Genomic DNA, 20,922 nt, shown 5'->3' on the forward strand with positions numbered 1-20,922 from the left:
GTTTAGATTTAGGAAAACTTGAATAAATACTGGTTCAGTAACAGGGTTGCTGATTTGTGGAACCAATTACCACGAAACGTAGTGGAGGTGGGGTCCCCCGATTGTTTCAAGCGTGTGTTGGACATGTTTATGAGTGAGATTGAGTAGTTATAAATAGGAGCTGCCTCATATGGGCCGATAGGCCTTCTGCAGTTACCTTCGTTCTTATGTTCTTATGTAGGTAGCCACAAGATTCTTCTTCATGAGAAAATCCGTTCGAAATCGTTTGAGAAAATCCGATGAAGGTTCGAACCTATGCAGTGGGTTTTCTCACGCACACGCTCTAGTCACACGACCATGTTGTGGCCATGTTGATTAGGGCGTGTGAGTGGGAACACACACGGCCTAGGTTCGAACCCTCATCACGGCTCCTACGGATTTGCTCATGGACACATCAGGTTAGTGTGATTACTCTCCGTGCATTCTTATTCTTATTCCCAGAGTCTTCACTATTTCTGTACACAAGTAAAACTTAATTTAGTTTTGTGCCTCAACCCATTCGCAGTGACCAGGTTTTGGACCTGTCCTCGTTGGTCCTGTCCTCGTTGGTCCTGTCCTCGTTGGCCCTGTCCTCGATGGCCCTGTCCTCGTTGGCCCTGTCCTCGTTGGCCCTGTCCTCGTTTGCCCTGTCCTCGATGGCCCTGTGCTCGTTGGCCCTGTGTTCGTTGACCCTGTCCTCGTTGGTCCTGTCCTCGATGGCCCTGTCCTCGTTGACCCTGTCCTTGTTGGCCCTGTCCTCTTTGGCCCTGTCCTTGTTGGTCCTGTCCTCATTGGCCCTGTCCTTGTTGGTCCTGTCCTCGTTGGCCCTGTCCTCGTTGGCCCTGTGTTCGTTGACCCTGTCCTCGTTGGTCCTGTCCTCGATGGCCCTGTCCTCGTTGACCCTGTCCTTGTTGGCCCTGTCCTCTTTGGCCCTGTCCTCGTTGGCCCTGTCCTCGTTGACCCTGTCCTTGTTGGCCCTGTCCTCTTTGGCCCTGTCCTCGTTGGCCCTGTCCTCGTTGACCCTGTCCTCATTGGCCCTGTCCTTGTTGGCCCTGTCCTCATTGGCCCTGTCCTTGTTGGTCATGTCCTCGTTGGCCCTGTCCTCGTTGGCTCTGTGTTCGTTGACCCTGTCCTCATTGGCCCTGTCCTCGTTGGTCCTGTCCTCGTTGGCCCTGTGCTCGTTGGCCCTGTCCTCGTTGGTCCTGTCCTCGTTGGCCCTGTGCTCGTTGGCCCTGTCCTCGTTGGCCCTGTGTTCGTTGACCCTGTCCTCGTTGGTCCTGTCCTCGTTGGTCCTGTCCTCGTTGGCCCTGTCCTCGTTGACCCTGTCCTTGGTGGTCCTGTCCTTGTTGGCCCTGTCCTCGTTGGCCCTGTCCTCGTTGACCCTGTCCTTGTTGACCCTGTCCTTGTTGGCCCTGTCCTTGTTGGCCCTGTCCTCGTTGGCCCTGTCCTCGATGGCCCTGTCCTCGTTGGTCCTGTCCTCGTTGGTCCTGTCCTCGTTGACCCTGTCCTCGTTGGTCCTGTCCTCGTTGGCCCTGTCCTCGTTGGCCCTGTGTTCGTTGACCCTGTCCTCATTGGTCCTGTCCTCGTTGGCCCTGTCCTCGTTGGCCCTGTCCTCGATGGCCCTGTGCTCGTTGACCCTGTCCTCGTTGGTCCTGTCCTCGTTTGCCCTGTCCTCGTTGACCCTGTCCTTGTTGGTCCTGTCCTTGTTGACCCTGTCCTCGTTGACCCTGTCCTTGTTGGCCCTGTCCTCGTTGACCCTGTCCTTGTTGGTCCTGTCCTCGTTGACCCTGTCCTTGTTGGCCCTGTCCTCGTTGACCCTGTCCTTGTTGGCCCTGTCCTCGTTTGCCCTGTCCTTGTTGGCCCTGTCCTCGTTGACCCTGTCCTCGTTTGCCCTGTCCTCGTTGACCCTGTCCTTGTTGGCCCTGTCCTCGTTGACCCTGTCCTCGTTGACCCTGTCCTCTTTGGCCCTGTCCTCGTTGACCCTGTCCTTGTTTGCCCTGTCCTCGTTGGCCCTGTCCTCGTTGGTCCTGTCCTTGTTGGTCCTGTCCTCGTTGACCCTGTCCTTGTTGGCCCTGTCCTTGTTGGCCCTGTCCTCGTTGACCCTGTTCTTGTTGGCCCTGTCCTCGTTGACCCTGTCCTCGTTTGCCCTGTCCTCGTTGGCCCTGTCCTCGTTGGTCCTGTCCTTGTTGGTCCTGTCTTCGTTGACCCTGTCCTTGTTGGCCCTGTCCTCGTTGACCCTGTCCTCGTTTGCCCTGTCCTCGTTGACCCTGTCCTTGTTGGCCCTGTCCTCGTTGGCCCTGTCCTCGTTGGACTTGTCCTTGTTGGCCCTGTCCTCGTTGACCCTGTCCTCGTTGGTCCTGTCCTCGTTTGCCCTGTCCTCGTTGACCCTGTCCTTGTTGGTCCTGTCCTTGTTGACCTTGTCCTCGTTGACCCTGTCCCTGTTGGCCCTGTCCTCGTTGACCCTGTCCTTGTTGGTCCTGTCCTCGTTGACCCTGTCCTTCTTGGCCCTGTCCTCGTTGACCCTGTCCTTGTTGGCCCTGTCCTCGTTTGCCCTGTCCTTGTTGGCCCTGTCCTCGTTGACCCTGTCCTCGTTTGCCCTGTCCTCGTTGACCCTGTCCTTGTTGGCCCTGTCCTCGTTGACCCTGTCCTTGTTGGCCCTGTCCTCGTTTGCCCTGTCCTTGTTGGCCCTGTCCTCGTTGGCCCTGTCCTTGTTGGCCCTGTCCTCGTTGACCCTGTCCTCGTTTGCCCTGTCCTCGTTGGCCCTGTCCTCGTTGGTCCTGTCCTTGTTGGTCCTGTCCTCGTTGACCCTGTCCTTGTTGGCCCTGTCCTTGTTGGCCCTGTCCTCGTTGACCCTGTCCTTGTTGGCCCTGTCCTCGTTGACCCTGTCCTCGTTTGCCCTGTCCTCGTTGGCCCTGTCCTCGTTGGTCCTGTCCTTGTTGGTCCTGTCCTCGTTGATCCTGTCCTTGTTGGCCCTGTCCTCGTTGACCCTGTCCTCGTTTGCCCTGTCCTCGTTGACCCTGTCCTTGTTGGCCCTGTCCTCGTTGGCCCTGTCCTCGTTGGTCTTGTCCTTGTTGGCCCTGTCCTCGTTGACCCTGTCCTTGTTGGTCCTGTCCTCGTTTGTCCTGTCCTCGTTGGCCCTGTCCTCGATGGCCTTGTCCTCGTTGACCCTGTCCTTGTTGGCTCTGTCCTCGTTGGCCCTGTCCTCGTTGGCCCTGTCCTCGTTGGTCCTGTCCTTGTTGGCCCTGTCCTCGTTGACCCTGTCCTCGTTGGTCCTGTCCTCGTTGGCCCTGTCCTCGATGGCCTTGTCCTTGTTGACCCTGTCCTCGTTGGCCCTGTCCTCGTTGGCCCTGTCCTCGTTTGCCCTGTCCTCGATGGCCCTGTGCTCGTTGGCCCTGTCCTCGTTGGCCCTGTCCTCGTTGACCCTGTCCTCATTGGCCCTGTCCTTGTTGGCCCTGTCCTCATTGGCCCTGTCCTTGTTGGTCATGTCCTCGTTGGCCCTGTCCTCGTTGGCTCTGTGTTCGTTGACCCTGTCCTCATTGGCCCTGTCCTCGTTGGTCCTGTCCTCGTTGGTCCTGTGCTCGTTGGCCCTGTCCTCGTTGGTCCTGTCCTCGTTGGCCCTGTGCTCGTTGGCCCTGTCCTCGTTGGCCCTGTGTTCGTTGACCCTGTCCTCGTTGGTCCTGTCCTCGTTGGTCCTGTCCTCGTTGGCCCTGTCCTCGTTGACCCTGTCCTTGGTGGTCCTGTCCTTGTTGGCCCTGTCCTCGTTGACCCTGTCCTCGTTGACCCTGTCCTTGTTGACCCTGTCCTTGTTGGCCCTGTCCTTGTTGGCCCTGTCCTCGTTGGCCCTGTCCTCGATGGCCCTGTCCTCGTTGGTCCTGTCCTTGTTGGTCCTGTCCTCGTTGACCCTGTCCTTGTTGGCCCTGTCCTTGTTGGCCCTGTCCTCGTTGACCCTGTTCTTGTTGGCCCTGTCCTCGTTGACCCTGTCCTCGATGGCCCTGTGCTCGTTGACCCTGTCCTCGTTGGTCCTGTCCTCGTTTGCCCTGTCCTCGTTGACCCTGTCCTTGTTGGTCCTGTCCTTGTTGACCCTGTCCTCGTTGACCCTGTCCTTGTTGGCCCTGTCCTCGTTGACCCTGTCCTTGTTGGTCCTGTCCTCGTTGACCCTGTCCTTGTTGGCCCTGTCCTCGTTGACCCTGTCCTTGTTGGCCCTGTCCTCGTTTGCCCTGTCCTTGTTGGCCCTGTCCTCGTTGACCCTGTCCTCGTTTGCCCTGTCCTCGTTGACCCTGTCCTTGTTGGCCCTGTCCTCGTTGAGCCTGTCCTCGTTGACCCTGTCCTCTTTGGCCCTGTCCTCGTTGACCCTGTCCTCGTTGGCCCTGTCCTCGTTGGTCCTGTCCTTGTTGGTCCTGTCCTCGTTGACCCTGTCCTTGTTGGCCCTGTCCTTGTTGGCCCTGTCCTCGTTGACCCTGTTCTTGTTGGCCCTGTCCTCGTTGACCCTGTCCTCGTTTGCCCTGTCCTCGTTGGCCCTGTCCTCGTTGGTCCTGTCCTTGTTGGTCCTGTCCTCGTTGACCCTGTCCTTGTTGGCCCTGTCCTCGTTGACCCTGTCTTCGTTTGCCCTGTCCTCGTTGACCCTGTCCTTGTTGGCCCTGTCCTCGTTGGCCCTGTCCTCGTTGGTCTTGTCCTTGTTGGCCCTGTCCTCGTTGACCCTGTCCTCGTTGGTCCTGTCCTCGTTTGCCCTGTCCTCGTTGACCCTGTCCTTGTTGGTCCTGTCCTTGTTGACCCTGTCCTCGTTGACCCTGTCCTTGTTGGCCCTGTCCTCGTTGACCCTGTTCTTGTTGGTCCTGTCCTCGTTGACCCTGTCCTTGTTGGCCCTGTCCTCGTTGACCCTGTCCTTGTTGGCCCTGTCCTCGTTTGCCCTGTCCTTGTTGGCCCTGTCCTCGTTGACCCTGTCCTCGTTTGCCCTGTCCTCGTTGACCCTGTCCTTGTTGGCCCTGTCCTCGTTGACCCTGTCCTTGTTGGCCCTGTCCTCGTTTGCCCTGTCCTTGTTGGCCCTGTCCTCGTTGGCCCTGTCCTTGTTGGCCCTGTCCTCGTTGACCCTGTCCTCGTTTGCCCTGTCCTCGTTGGCCCTGTCCTCGTTGGTCCTGTCCTTGTTGGTCCTGTCCTCGTTGACCCTGTCCTTGTTGGCCCTGTCCTTGTTGGCCCTGTCCTCGTTGACCCTGTCCTTGTTGGGCCTGTCCTCGTTGACCCTGTCCTCGTTTGCCCTGTCCTCGTTGGCCCTGTCCTCGTTGGTCCTGTCCTTGTTGGTCCTGTCCTCGTTGACCCTGTCCTTGTTGGCCCTGTCCTCGTTGACCCTGTCCTCGTTTGCCCTGTCCTCGTTGACCCTGTCCTTGTTGGCCCTGTCCTCGTTGGCCCTGTCCTCGTTGGTCTTGTCCTTGTTGGCCCTGTCCTCGTTGACCCTGTCCTTGTTGGTCCTGTCCTCGTTGGTCCTGTCCTCGTTGGCCCTGTCCTCGATGGCCTTGTCCTCGTTGACCCTGTCCTTGTTGGCTCTGTCCTCGTTGGCCCTGTCCTCGTTGGCCCTGTCCTCGTTGGTCCTGTCCTTGTTGGCCCTGTCCTCGTTGACCCTGTCCTCGTTGGTCCTGTCCTCGTTGGCCCTGTCCTCGATGGCCTTGTCCTTGTTGACCCTGTCCTCGTTGGCCCTGTCCTCGTTTGCCCTGTCCTCGATGGCCCTGTGCTCGTTGGCCCTGTGCTCGTTGGCCCTGTCCTCGTTGGCCCTGTGTTCGTTGGCCCTGTCTTTGCGGGCCCTGTCCTCGTGGGCCCCTGGCCACGTTGGCCCTGTCCTCGTGGGCCCCTGTCCTCGTGGGCCCTGTCGGAAAATCCGACACCATTTAATAATATTACATCCAATATGCAGATAATACTGCTGCTGTTGTATACACTAGTTATCCCATAGAAAATGTAGCTTGTATTGGAATTTTCCGTCAATAGAAAACGGGACATCATTGCCACATAGTACTATAAATTCACCAGCTATTCTGTTGGGAATTATTCTAAAATACAGTAGTCTTTGAACTTATTATATCATAAAAACATCTCATATGAATTAACTTTATTATCAGTATCAAAATAAAGTAAATGTGACTCTTCTATCACTTACTGACATCTGGACAAAGTGAGCCAGGAGCGTCAGTGGTGAGGAGGTCAGCCATTGTTAAGACCAGTCGTTGGAGCAAATTCCGCTCCTATAAATCTCTTGGAGGAAGTATTATGGAGATCAAATTAGTGCTTCTACCATCATCAACACGCTGTCAACAATCACAAGGGAAGTGTCTTTCCGAAAGCTTATCTAAGTCATTATTGGCCAGTAATATTATGTTAGAAATGATTATTTCCGGTTAGAACACGAATGATCGACTCAACACAGGTAATTAAGCCTTGGTCCTTATCTAATAATATACAGTGTTTTCTCTGATATAGCTGTCATATATTGGGATTCCGGCTTTACAGCTAGTGCCCTTTGACAGGAAAAGGAAGAGGAAGCAAGAATTAATCTTGGTACATCAGTTACTTTAGTGATGGAAGCTAGCCTCTCACGAGGATAATTTGGTGTCTACATCCTAGTTATACCTGGTGGACTAAGCCTGCTGTACAATAAGATAAGGCACCTCCTCAATTTATATACTAATGTATGTAGTTTAATACTGTAGTTTGATTGACTGCATATATATAAATTTAATATAAACCCCCCTAATGTGTAAGGATCGATTTGTGAGAATTTGCAGAAATACAGTCCACTTAACATCATACCAATTGCTATCGAAATATATAAATTAACGTAAATATAAATTCTATATAATTCATATAAATTTCATATAAATTAAATGAATATAAATCTCACAGGTCGGTTCCCACAGGCCCTGTCCTCGTGGGCCCTGTGTTCGTTGGCCCTGTCCTCGTTGGCCCTATTCTCGTAAGCCCTGTGTTCGTTGGCCCTGTGTTCGTTGGCCCTGTGTTCGTTAGCCCTGTCCTCGTGGGCCCTATTCTCGTAGGTCTTGTCCTCGTTGGTCCTGTCCTCGTTGGTCCTGTCCTCGTTGGCCCTGTCCTCGTTGGCCCTGTCCTCGTTGGCCCTGTGTTCGTTAGCCCTGTCCTCGTGGGCCCTATTCTCGTAGGCCCTGTCCTCGTTGGCCCTATCCTCGTTGGCCCTGTGTTCGTTAGCCCTGTCCTCGTGGGCCCTATTCTCGTAGGCCTTGTCCTCGTTGGTCCTGTCCTCGTTGGCCCTGTCCTCGTAGACCCTGTCCTCGTTGGCCCTGTATTCATTAGCCCTGTCCTCGTGGGCCCTATTCTCGTAGGCCTTGTCCTCGTTGGTCCTGTCCTCGTTGGCCCTGTGTTCGTTGGCCTTGTCCTCGTTGGCCCTGTCCTCCTTGGCCCTGTCCTCGTGGGCCCTGTCATCGTTGGCCCTGTGCTCGTTGGCCCTGTCCTCGTTGGCCTTGTGTTCGCTTGCCTTGTCCTCGTGGGCCCTGTGCTCGTTGGCCCTATCCTCGTGGGCACTGTGCTCGTTGACCCTGTCCTCGTGGGTTCTGTGCTCGTTGGCCCTATCCTCGTGGGCCCTGTGCTCGTTGGCCCTGTCCTCGTTGGCCTTGTGTTCGCTTGCCTTGTCCTCGTGGGCCCTGTCCTCGTTGACCCTGTCCTCGTGGGTTCTGTGCTCGTTGGCCCTGTCCTCGTGGGTTCTGTGCTCGTTGACCCTGTCCTCGTGGGTTCTGTGCTCGTTGGCCCTGTCCTCGTGGGTTCTGTGCTCGTTGACCCTGTCCTCGTGGGTTCTGTGCTCGTTGGCCCTGTCCTCGTGGGTTCTGTGCTCGTTGACCCTGTCCTCGTGGGTTCTGTGCTCGTTGGCCCTGACCTTGTTGCCCCTGACCTCGTTGGCCCTGTCCTCGTTTGCTGGGTTACAAGTATCTCCGAGAGCAGGAGCATTACCTGCTGGTGTACCCTGAGCAGGAGCATTACCTGCTGGTGTACCCTGAGCAGGAGCATTACCTGCTGGTGTACCCTGAGCAGGAGCATTACCTGCTGGTGTACCCTGAGCAGGAGCATTACCTGCTGGTGTACCCTGAGCAGGAGCATTACCTGCTGGTGTACCCTGAGAAGGAGCATTACCTGCTGGTGTACCCTGAGCAGGAGCATTACCTGCTGGTGGACCCTGAGCAGGAGCATTACCTGCTGGTGTACCCTGAGCAGGAGCATTACCTGCTGGTGTACCCTGAGCAGGAGCATTACCTGCTGGTGGACCCTGAGCAGGAGCATTATCTGCTGGTGTACCCTGAGCAGGAGCATTATCTGCTGGTGTACCCTGAGCAGGAGCATTATCTGCTGGTGTACCCTGAGCAGGAGCATTACCTGCTGGTGTACCCTGAGCAGGAGCATTACCTGCTGGTGGACCCTGAGCAGGAGCATTACCTGCTGGTGTACCCTGAGCAGGAGCATTACCTGCTGGTGTACCCTGAGCAGGAGCATTACCTGCTGGTGGACCCTGAGCAGGAGCATTATCTGCTGGTGTACCCTGAGCAGGAGCATTATCTGCTGGTGTACCCTGAGCAGGAGCATTATCTGCTGGTGTACCCTGAGCAGGAGCATTACCTGCTGGTGGACCCTGATCATTACCTTCTGCTGGACCCTGATCCGGGTCCAGCAATTTTTCAAACAAGAAGATTAACATTCGTCAAACCTAAAAATCGTCAGTTATCTTTCGGGGTACAAAATGTGAAAATCTTTTAAAAACAGTGTCTATATTTGACAAATAGTGGTTTCCGAACTCAAACAATGTGGGGTTTATAATTCTACACTAATTTCTAATGACTCTTAGATGTTCACATTCTCTCAGGTAGTGGTCAAGGGCGGTGTCCATCACTCTCACCACAGATTCTGGAACTTCTCTGCTCAACTGTTGCTTCCATTCCGAATCTTCATGGATATATGTATCCAAGATGAATTGTTTCTATTACTGATTCTCTTCCGCGGCCACCTCCTCTTCCCACCACCTCCTTGAGAGGGTTGTGGAGGGAACCACATTCAAAGTGCCCGCCAAAGGAGACATTTCATAGTGTAGGCAGGACTGTGCTCTGATTGGTGGACGGTGACCGCGCACAGCCTTCCCGCGCAGCAGCCCCGCGCAGGTCGAGATGTTGTTGTTTAAGATTCGCTACTCAGAACAATAAGTTCCAGTAGCACGGGTTATGGTGAGCCCGTAAGTGGAGGCTTTTTGGAGCCATTATCTGTATCAGTGGCTGATACTAGAGATGTGGCGATGGATGGGGGTCTTCATGATGGTTTTCAGCCTGGGAGGCTGGCTATACCAGTTATGGAGCTGGAGGGATTAGTGTGGACCTCTAGGTTTTCCGTTTTTTCTTTGCCTGCGACTTTGGCTGAGCAGTGCTGTAAAGTGCAACTTCAATCAGATAAGAACATAAGAACAAAGGCAACTGCAGAAGGCCTATTGGCCCATACGAGGCAGCTCCTATTTATAACCACCCAATCCCACTCATATACTTGTCCAACCCGCGCTTGAAACAATCGAGGGACCCCACCTCCAGCACGTTACGCGGTAATTGGTTCCACAAATCAACAACCCTGTTACTGAACCAGTATTTACCCAAGTCTTTCCTAAATCTAAACTTATCCAATTTATACCCATTGTTTCGTGTTCTGTCTTGTGTTGATACTTTTAATACCCTATTAAAATTTGCAAATACCCTATTTGCAACGATCCCATGTTAGTATTGACCGGCCAGGGTTGTTGAGGAGATAGGCTCTTGACGAATTAATGTACACTGGAACAGACTGGGTACAAATTATATAATTATTTTCAGGCGCAGATAGTCTCAGTCAGGCGCAGATAGTCTCAGTGAGAGGGTGTTAACCGGAGCTCCTGAGTGTTGTTATATTATCATAGCAATATGGAAGTTGTAGTGAAGGACCTGGTGACTCTAGTGGGAGCCCTGAGGACAGAGTTGGACTCTCTGCGGGAGGAGGTGCGTCAGCTGAAAGAACAACGAGAAGTAACGAAGGAGGAGACCAGTAGTAAAGGGACCTCGTCTTGGAGAGTTGTGAAAGACAGGGGCCTTAAGAAGACTTTGATAAAGCCGCCTTCAAACGCCATAGCAACTTCTAATTCATTTGACGTTTTGGAGGACGAGTGCTGTGGTGAGACTGCGGATCGCGCAAAAGGAAAAGCAACGAAGAGCAAGGAAGCGCAGGCCCCTCAGAGAGTAAAGGAAGTACCTGAGCGGGCCTTGGTTGTGGGAGATTCCCAGATAAGGTATTTGGATAGAACTTTTTGTGCTAGAGATAGGGGGAACAGGTTAAGGGTTTGCTATCCCGGAGCTGGCATTGGTGATATTATAAACAACATGAATGATATTATGGCTGGAAATGGGAACAATCCCATTATTTGCATTAGCGTGGGAGGAAATGATGTTGGTCGAGTTAGGAATGAGGAACTGATTCAGAGGTATAAAACAGCCATAGAATTAGTTAGGAGCAAGGGAGGAATCCCGATCATATGTGGCATTCTTCCAAGAAAGGGAGTGGGAAATCAATGGATATCGAGGGCACTTGGTGTCAATTGCCGGCTGGAAAGATATTGCAAATCAAATGCAATATCTTTCATAGAAAACTGGGAACACTTCTATGGAAGAAATGAAATGTATGCTCGTGATGGGGTGCATCTATCGAGAGCTGGGGTTGTTGCTGTTGCGAACTCGTTGGAAGAAGTGGTTAGAGGTGTTTGTTTGGGTTTAAACTGTTAGTAGATAGAGGTATGGGAATTGATTTGGAAGAAGAAGGTAATAAAAGTATGTGTTTGTGGGAGAAAGGAATTGGCAAAATGATCAGGGAAAGAGAAGGGCCTCAAAATAACAATTCACTTAGGGTATATTACACTAACAGTAGAAGTCTAAGAAATAAAATTTACGAATTAAATGCACTTGTCTGCACAGAAAAAATAGATATTATTGCACTTACCAAAACGTGGATGAATGTAGAAAATAGAGAACTATTAGCTGAATATCAAATAAATGGATTTAAACTATTTCACACAGATAGATATATTAGACGAGGAGGGGGAGTAGCCATATATGTTAGGGACAATTTGAAATGGAGTCTCAAAGAGGGAATCAAAACTGAGCCACACACAGAAACTATTTGGATAGAATTATACGAAAAAGCAAATAATATTATAATAGGAGTTATATATAGGCCACCAAATTTAGACAGAATGGAAGCAAAGCATCTATGGGATGAAATATCTAGGGCATCTAGATCTAACAGTATTTACGTCATGGGTGACTTTAATTTTAGTGGAATAAACTGGTTGAACAAAACAGGGAATAGTGAAGCAGAAGATTTTCTAGAATTAATTGACGATTGCTTTCTTACGCAACACATTAAGGAACCAACACGGGAAAATAATATTTTAGATTTAGTGTTAACTAACAGGGAAACACAAATTAATGACATCGAAATAGGGAGTGAGCTAGGAAACAGTGATCACAAAGAAATCAGATTTAGCATAGAATGGAATAAACCTGTAGGAGAAAATTCTGTTAAAGTGCCAGATTTTCGAAAAGCTGATTTTAATAGCCTTAGAAATTTTTTGGGTCAAATTGATTGGAAAGTCTTGGGTATGGGGTGTGGGCCGGTCTTGGAGCGAGACATGAACCCAGCGATAGGTGACGTAAATGGGGATTTCGATGTGGATTCAATATATAACTTATTTAAGAATATTCTAAACAAAGCACAGGAACGTAGTATACCATACAAATTGAATAGATCGAATACCAATGACCCAAAGTGGATAACAAAGAATTTGAAGAACCTTATAGGTAAAAAGAGAGCTTGGTACAAAAGGATTAAAAATGGGGAGGTCACTTTAGAACAGGAATTCGTACAACTGGTTAGAAATGTTAAAAAAGAGATAAGGAAAGCAAAAAGAAACTATAAAGTTCGCATAGCAGGGCAAGCAAAGACATATCCTAAAGGGTTTTTTCAGTTATATCGTACTAAGACTAGGGAAAGGATAGGTCCATTAAAAACTGAGACAGGTCAAATAACAGATAGTGATGAAGAGATGAGTAGTATTTTTAATAAATATTTTGTATCTGTATTTACTAAAGAGTCTCATGGTATTGGGGGTGCTATATTAAGCTGGATTAGGGCATGGCTATACCAAAGGAAACAGAGAGTTAGTATAAATGGAGTCAAGTCAGAGTGGGAAAATGTTGTAAGTGGGGTGCCTCAGGGCTCTGTCCTGGGACCTCTGTTGTTTTTAATATATATAAATGATTTAGATTCAGGTTTGAGTAGCAACATTTGCAAATTTGCCGATGATACGAAAATCGGTAGGGAAATTAATTCGGAGGAAGACTCACTATCACTTCAAGTTGATCTAGATAGGGTTTTGAAATGGTCGAAGGATTGGCAGATGCAGTTTAATGCTGATAAATGTAAAGTTCTGAGGTTAGGTAATGATGATAGGGTTATAAGATACGAGCTGGATGGTGTTGAGATTGCGAAGTCGAATTGCGAAAGGGATCTGGGAGTTATGATTAGTAAGAATTTAAAACAAAAGGATCAATGCATAAATGTTCGTAATAAGGCTAATCGGACACTTGGATTTATTTCATCGCAGCGTTAGTAACAAGACACCTGGTGTGGTTCTCAAGCTATATCTTGCTCTAGTTAGGCCCCATTTAGATTATGCAGTTCAGTTTTGGTCGCCATATTATAGAATGGATATAAATTCACTTGAACGTGTCCAGCGTAGGATGACTAAGTTAATTCCCCAAATTAGAAATCTTTCATATGAAGAACGATTAACAAAGCTTAAGTTGCATTCACTGGAAAGGCGAAGAGTTAGGGGTGACATGATAGAGGTTTACAAGTGGGTGAATGGACATAACAAAGGGGATATTAATAAGGTATTAAAAGTATCAACACAAGACAGAACACAAAACAATGGGTATAAATTGGCTAAGTTTAGATTTAAGAAAGACTTGGGTAAATACTGGTTCAGTAACAGGGTTGTTGATTTGTGGAACCAATTGCCGCGTAACATTGTGGAGGTGGGGTCCCTCGATTGTTTCAAGCATGGGTTGGACATGTATATGAGTGGGATTGGGTGGTTATAAATAGGAGCTGCCTCGAATGGGCCAACAGGCCTTCTGCAGTTGCCTTTGTTCTTATGTTCAATGATTACAATGGTGAAGTTGTATGGCTTAGGTACATATATTGGGTCGCGCAAGATACAGTGCGAGTTTAAAGCACTAGGTAGGAAGCTATGAAGATGAAATTTGGTATTTTTGGTTTTATTTTTGAATAAGGCAAGAGTTGGGCAGCTTTTCAATTCGTTAGGGAGTGAGTTCCATAGACTAGGTCCCTTTTTTTGCATAGAGAGTTTACACAGATTAAGTTTGACTCTGGGGATATCAAAGAGATATTTATTTATGGTGTAGTGATTATGGGTTCTGTTACATATGTCCAGCAAGAGTTTCAGAGCAGGGTTTGCATTTAAGAACAGGGTTTTGTAAATATAAATGGCGTAAAAGAATGTGTGGAGTTTATGTTTAGCATGTTTAGGGATTTAAATAGGGAGGGCTGAGTGTTGTCTGAAAGCAGAGTTTGTTATTGTTCTGAAAGCAGATTTTTGCTGGGTGATGATGGATTTGAGATATTTTGCAATGGTTGAACCCCATGTGCAGATACCATATTTAAGATAGGAATAGATTAGCGCGTAGTATAGTGAGAGGAGAGCAGCGTTTGGAACATAATATCTGATTTTAAAAAGTATACCATCCGTTTTTGAGACTTTCTTGGTTATGTGTTGTATGTTGGTGCTGAAGTTGAGTCTCTTGTCTAAGTATAGGTCATGGAACTTTCCATCATTTTTATTGCTGATGTTACATTGTCTATCTGAAGCTGAATTGCATTTGTTGATTTGCTTCCATATAAGATGTAGTAGTCTTTTCTATGTTTAGTGTAAGTTTGTTGGTTGACATCCATAAGTGGACTTTTTTAATTCATTATTTACAACATTATTTTATGTGTATGGGTTGAGACTTGAGTAGATGAGGGTAGTATCGTCAAAAAATGATATATGTTAAGCATGTTAGAGACATTAGGCAGATCATTGACGTAAATAAGATATAGGTCGTAGTATGCTGCCCTGTGGCACTCCTACGGTTAATGGTAGAGTAGGAGAGGTTATATCATTGATGGCTTCACATTAGTGTCTGTCATTAAGATAGAATCGAATATAGTTCAGGACAAGGCCTCGGATTCCATAACGGTGGAGTTTAAGTAAGAGGTAGTTATGGTTAACAGTATCAAAGGCCTTTCTCAGGTCAATGAAGAGTCCAATCGGAAACTAATTTATGCCAAGCGCTGAGCAGATTATATCAAGCAGACTAATAATTGCATCATTGGTACTCCTTAGGGTATAGAATCCAAACTGACAGGGGACTTAGTATGTTGAATTTTACGAGATAGGAGTAGAGCTGTTTGTAAATAAAAAAAATTCATATATTTTTGATAAGTAAATTTGATATTGATCTGTAATTGTTTATGTTGGCCGGATTGCCTCTTTTATGAACTGGCGTTATTCGTGCTTTTTTAAGGATATCAGGGAAGGGATGACACTCTAGAGATTTGTTGAACAACAGAGCTATGGGTGGCGCAAGGGCATGGTAGGCACTCTTGTATACCATAGATAGTATTTCACTAATGTTCCCAGCTTGGTTTTTAGTGAGTGAATGATGGACACAACATTTGTCGGGCTGACAGGTGAAAGAAGAAGAGAGTTTGAGTAGCTGCCTGAAAGATATGTGATAACATGTGTGTGGGATTTTTCTGACAAGTTTAGCATCAACCGATAAAAAGAAGCTATTAAATTCAGTTGCCGTTTCTAAATCTGTTGCAGGTGTATAACCATCCTTGGAGAGTTTTATCTGGTTATGTGAGTGCTGTTTAGATCCTAGGATGTTAGAGATGGCTCTCCATGTGAATTTCATGTTGCCTTATGCGTCTTTGAAATCTACTCTCATAATAGGAAAGTTTTGCTCTTCTTATTATACTGGTAAGCATTGACGAGTACCTCTTAACTACTTTCTTTGTAACTCGGACAATCCTAAGTTTTTTTTATATTCATGTTTCTTGTTGTTTGCTTTAAGTATGCCACTTGTGATCCAGGATTTTTTTAATCTTTTGCCAGTTACTTGTTTGATGAGGAGAGGACAGTGAGTGTTGTAGAGGCTTAGAGTTTTGCAAAGTAACAGGTTAGCTAATGAATTTATACCCTGTGCATTATTGAATTCAGATTCCCAGTTTATATTGTGAAGTGCATTTGTGAGATTGTCTATTGCTGGTTCACTGTGAATGTAAGTTTCTTGTTATCTGGTGCTGTTATATCCATGTTTGCTGTGAGGAAGGTAGGATAGTGGTCAGTTGTTGTCAGTGATTATACCAGATGCAAGGGCAGCTGTTATGTTAGTCCATAAGTGATCCAAGGTAGTAGCGGATGTTTTAGTGATTCGGGGTGAGTTTGGTGATTGTGGGGATTAGCATACATGAGTTCATGCTGTTTAGGAAATAGTCGACTGGAGGGCTATTTTGTTGACACAGGTCAATATTAAAGTCACCTTCTAGAATGATGTGATTTTTGTTGAGATTGTTGTTTATGATAAGATTCCTTAGGTTATCTGAGAATGCAGCTATATTAGTATTGGAAAATCTATAGATAGCTCCAATAGTCAAGGAGGATTTAAGGAATTTTATCGAGAACTGAGCAAAGGTATATTCAGAGTAGTTGTCTCTATCACTAATGACACTATTGCAGATGAAGGTATCTTGGCAATATATAGCTGAGTCACCTCCCTTTTTGTTAGGCCTACAGTTGTGAATGGCTTTATAACCAGCTAAGGTGGAAAGTTGGGTATGGTCTTTACTTAGCAATGTTTCTGTTAAAATAATGGACGATAGTTCAGTACCTAATGCTGTGAGAAGTGTATTTATATCATGAAAATGTTTACCAAGTGATCTGAAATTTTGGTTGAAAACTGATTGGCAAGTGTTATTTTGAAGCTTGTTTTTACAAGATTTTCTGTAATACCTGCAGTAGTGGTGATTAATTTCCTGGTTATTGAAGATTTGTGACACCAAATTTAGTTCCGGGTCAATATCAGCTTGCATGGAGATGCAATGGAGTCAAGATACAATAAGGTAAGGAATTACAAAACAGTAAAATATTAAATCTGCTGTAAATATAAAATATCTATAGCAAAAAAAATGCAAATAACCATATAATAGAAACAAGTAAAAGTAAAATAAAGATCACTGTACTGTGACAGTAATAACAAATAACAATACAGTGACAAATGAAGTAATGAACAATACAAAATGGTGGGATAAATAAGAGAACAAAAAATGCAAAATTTAAAAATCTTTTGAATGGAAAGGCAGAGCTACAGTACACTTTGGTTAGATGAAACAGTAAGTAACACTCTTGGGTTGAGAGTTGTGTGGTTGAGGGGACCCCGGGGATAGGGCTCACTTGGCATCTGGTTATTCAGTCATTAACCCACAGTCAGCGAGGAAATATCTGAGGGGCGTCACAGTGATTATTTTTGTGTGTGATATATACAAGAGTTGTTATATTCTTGTACAGCCACTAGTACACGTAGCGTTTCGGGCAAGTCCTTAATGCTACGTTCCCCCGGAATACGACCCCACAAAGAATCGTCTTCACTACCAAGTACCCATTATACTGTTGAGTTAAACAGAGGCTACAGTCAAGGATTTGCGTCCAGTAAATCCTCCCCGGCCAGGATACGAACCCAGGACAAAGCTCTCGTGGAACACCAGGCGAGCGTCTTACCACTACGCCACGGAGACTGTATTTCATAGGTTTTCTCAGTGTCAGACTTCTTAACTAGTATTTTACCACCTCATACAAAACAATGTTTAATTGATCCATTTAAATTTGTACGGAGTTGACGCAGTTTAAATAAAAGAATTTGTCTGTTTCTGATAAAACATTCATTCAAATAAATAGTTTTTTCAGACATTGCAACTCCGATAAGGACTGATTGCGCGAACAGATATCAGGTTTCCCACAAATTTTTCTGTTATTTACACCTGATAACTTAGTACACACTCTATATGCTGCTTTGATGTCTCTTGCTTAAATGTCATAATTCATCTTTGCATGTAATTCACGGATCACAATAGAAGCACAGTCCTCCCCGTCAGTTTCTTGGGGGAAATGCATGAGGAGACAATGACAGAATCAAGGAGCTTTTGTTGGTGAGATTCGTCTTGAGAAATGGTGTGTTGCTGCTGAAAGGTGTTGAGCTGATTCTCCAACTTCTCAAACACCTCTTCCTGTTTCCTAGAGGTTTCTGTGGGATTTAATTGATTAACTGTGTCTCTAAGAGAGTTTATTTCCTGTTCAAGGAGGCTAACTCTGGAAGATAGTTCTTGATTTTCCTTAAGCCTGGCTATAGCTTCGACTTCCAGGCTCATTATTAGGATCGATTGCTCTTCGATTACCGTCATTTGGCCTTCAAGTATCTGGGGTAATAACGTGAACCATGGGTTCTCAGTGAAGAGCTTGAAGTCGGGATATGGGGCAGCAGCTCGTTTAAGGTGTTCCATGTGTTGATTAAATTGTGGCATGGTCAGTGTCGGACGCGCAGATGACGTCACGCCACCCAGTTGGGCTGGTGTGTTTAAATTTTAAATTTTAAAATTTTTAATTTAAATTTTGCCCCGAGGGACGAGTTTATTGGGCAGCGCCACTCATCTTGTGAGTGGACATACCGTCATAGCAGAATATACAACACTCCCCAATAGGAAGAAAACCCGCTGGGTTGTTCATCCTGTCACTTGTACCCAGACACAGCTGGGACTTGCTTAACTGTCTCAAGTGAACAACTCCTCAAACAAGAAGATTAACATCTATCAACCCTTAAAAGCTTACGTTATCTTGCGGGTGCAAAATGGGGGGAATCTTTTTAAGAACAGTATCAATATTTGACAAATAATGTTTTCCTAACTCAAACAATGTGAGGTGAATTATTGTACACATAATTCTGATGACTCTCATGTGTTCACATTAACGTAGATAGTGGTCAAGGCGGTGTCCATCACTCTCACCACAGATTCTGCAACTTCGCTGATCAACTGTTGTTTCCATTCCATATCTCCATGGACAATTGTATCCAAAACAGATTCTCGCTATCACTGATTCTCTCCCTCGTCCTCCTCCTCTTCGGCCATAATGATTGGGATTGCCAGCTGCAACCATGTTGTACCATCTTACAGATTCACTGGTTTGTGCTTCTATCCTCCTTTCCTCAGTTACCTTGTCACGGTGATGTTGCCTGACAATACCTCTAATTTGTAGTAGAGTCTTGGGTAAGAAGTATTCAATACGGTCTCCTTCAGCGCCTTCAGCAGCCAGTACATCTGCTCGTTCATTCCCACATATTCCAACATGGGAGGGGATCCATAGAAACTTGATGACTCTTCCCTGATTGGTAAGTACTCTCACAGCTCTCTTAATTTCAGCGACTATTGCACGGTTTTCTGCCCGATTTTTACTTAGGCTGTACAGTGCTGCTTTTGAATCGGTGCAAATCACTGCACCATTAGTGTGAGATTTTTTTCTACGCCTACTTCCCTTAGGAGGTGGACTACAAGTTTAAAGGCTGCTCACGGCAGTTAAGCATGAGTCCAATAGAAAAAGGAAAAGCGGGAGCAAACCGCCAGGCCTCCACCACTAGGGGTGAAAACCTGTCCACAATAGGCCGCTGGCTCCTAGTTAAACAGGACGTTAAAACTAATAAAGGGTAACCGACGGGTTCTCACAATCAAATATTTATATTTGATGTGGCGCTATGAATTGGAATTCGAATTCCCAAGAACAGCCGCCTTATCAAGATCACATCAACATTTAATCGTAATATGCAGAAATATGGTGGAATAATATGGTTGAAGGGTTGACAACAAAGACCGTTTTCTATAACATAACAATTTATTAATAACAAGAGACTAACTACTACATTACCGAGTTTACGTTACGTTAATGTCCATCCAGTGGCACGATAACAAACAGCTAAATAGCAACCCTTGCTGTGAGGCTGCATACTGAACTAACCTGAACACAGGTGTGCCCACTGATGACGCAATATTGCAAAACAAAGAAAAATATCACAGACTAAGTTACACCACAGCGAATGGTTACGTTATTGTCCATCAAGTGGCATTTGCAACACTGCTATTCAACAGCCCCTCGAGAAGTGACAGCAGGCTCCATCTTGCTGACACTACGGGCTGCCAACATGAACTAACTGAACAAATGAAGGATATCCACTGAAGACACAAACATGCAATCAATAGTGTCACGGTTTCCCTGACAGCTACTATAATCACAAGCTTAGGGGTCCTCCCGCCCCCCAGGAGAGACCCACGTAACTAGGCGGGGAGTCCAACAGTGACCCCCCCTATCACAACCCAGTGTGAACACTCTTTGCAACTCCCTACAAGAAGTTGCGTTGTAAACAGTAACAAAGACAGGCAAGGCGGGATTCTGGGACACAGCTCCACAGATCCCTAGATTACTCTACTCTCGTCACCAGACGACAACCAAAAGAAATTGCCTTAAGTGACTAATTACGTTAATTGACTGATCGCAGCAGTCAGCAACAAAGTACTACGGTAATCACAAACAATTGTCTCACACTAGACAACAACATGATGACACTCTACGTTAATCATTAACACATGTCTCTCTTGTTTACAATAACTCAAACTTATATTACATCACACTTGACTCCTAGCAAGTATTCAGTGAGTAATCCTCAATTTAGGTCAAACGGACCACTAATTACATCCCCATTGAGTTACGTTAACTAAGCCTACCCTAACTTGGTAGCTTCTCAACAGTCTGTGTCAAAAAATTACTAGTGAGTGTTAATTACCCTAATTAACTCCGAGCAATTAATTAACTGTCACCAGGACCGATAATTATTCATCCATAAATACGTCTCACTCCGCACTGCCTAAGCAGGTCTCATCAAACACTGTGAATTCACGGGACAGGAGTTAATTACCCCTAATTAACATGTGTGTAATTAATCCACTGTCCTCAGACAGGATATGATTAATGCAACGATTTATGCTAGCTCCATGACCTCGCTTTATCGAGTCATCTGAGCCCTCCAGACGTTAATTATTCCACTAATTAACATGAGCCACTAATTGCTATACCCCAGAAAGGTAATTAGTCGCGAGCAAATTACGTTAACACAAATACTGACAGACTCTGACAGATCCTCTCCCACTACGTAAATTCATGATGAGAAGGCTAATTACATAATTAGCTAGAGTGGTCAATTAGTTATCATAGGGACAATTAATTACTCCCGAGACGTATCTCACTCAAGTTCAACACTGTTCTCTCATAACAGCCCTCACTCACTCCACAATAAGTGTGCACCCCTTATCCAGTTAATTCCCCAATTATTAACTCACTGAATCCTTAAGTCCTCAACACAACTTAAAGAAACAAAGTAACCCCAGTGTTACATAGGTCACACTACAACGGCATGCAACAACACAAATGCGCTGCCCACATACGGTTGCGGCTACTGCAACTCGTTAATTACTGTGCCCACACAGTAATGACACACGGTCGTGCAACAACAAGAGTATACCAATATTACTGCCCCCCTTATCTTGCAACCGTTGCAAAGGACTACTGTGAACACACACTTGACTGTGTGAGACTGACTGTTAAACTTGACTTGACTTGACTGACTGTTGACTTGACTGTCTTGACTTGACTTGACTGTTACGCAAAGCGTTTCTGCC

The 20,922-nt window shown here is 46.6% G+C and overlaps 1 protein-coding gene across 1 annotated transcript; it reads right to left on the reverse strand.

The window, feature by feature from the left end:
• Positions 1 to 529: 529 nt before the first annotated feature.
• Positions 530 to 8,716, reverse strand: LOC138355206 (trichohyalin-like). The gene is made up of 2 exons (XM_069310059.1): positions 6,905 to 8,716; positions 530 to 5,872 (listed from the first exon to the last, which is right to left on the reverse strand). Exons 1-2 carry the CDS (start codon positions 8,714 to 8,716, stop codon positions 530 to 532), a joined length of 7,155 nt encoding a protein of 2,384 aa, XP_069166160.1.
• Between the last annotated feature and the right edge of the window lie 12,206 nt (positions 8,717 to 20,922).

Source organism: Procambarus clarkii, chromosome 66, assembly GCF_040958095.1.
Source record: "Procambarus clarkii isolate CNS0578487 chromosome 66, FALCON_Pclarkii_2.0, whole genome shotgun sequence".
NCBI classification, from domain to species: domain Eukaryota; kingdom Metazoa; phylum Arthropoda; class Malacostraca; order Decapoda; family Cambaridae; genus Procambarus; species Procambarus clarkii.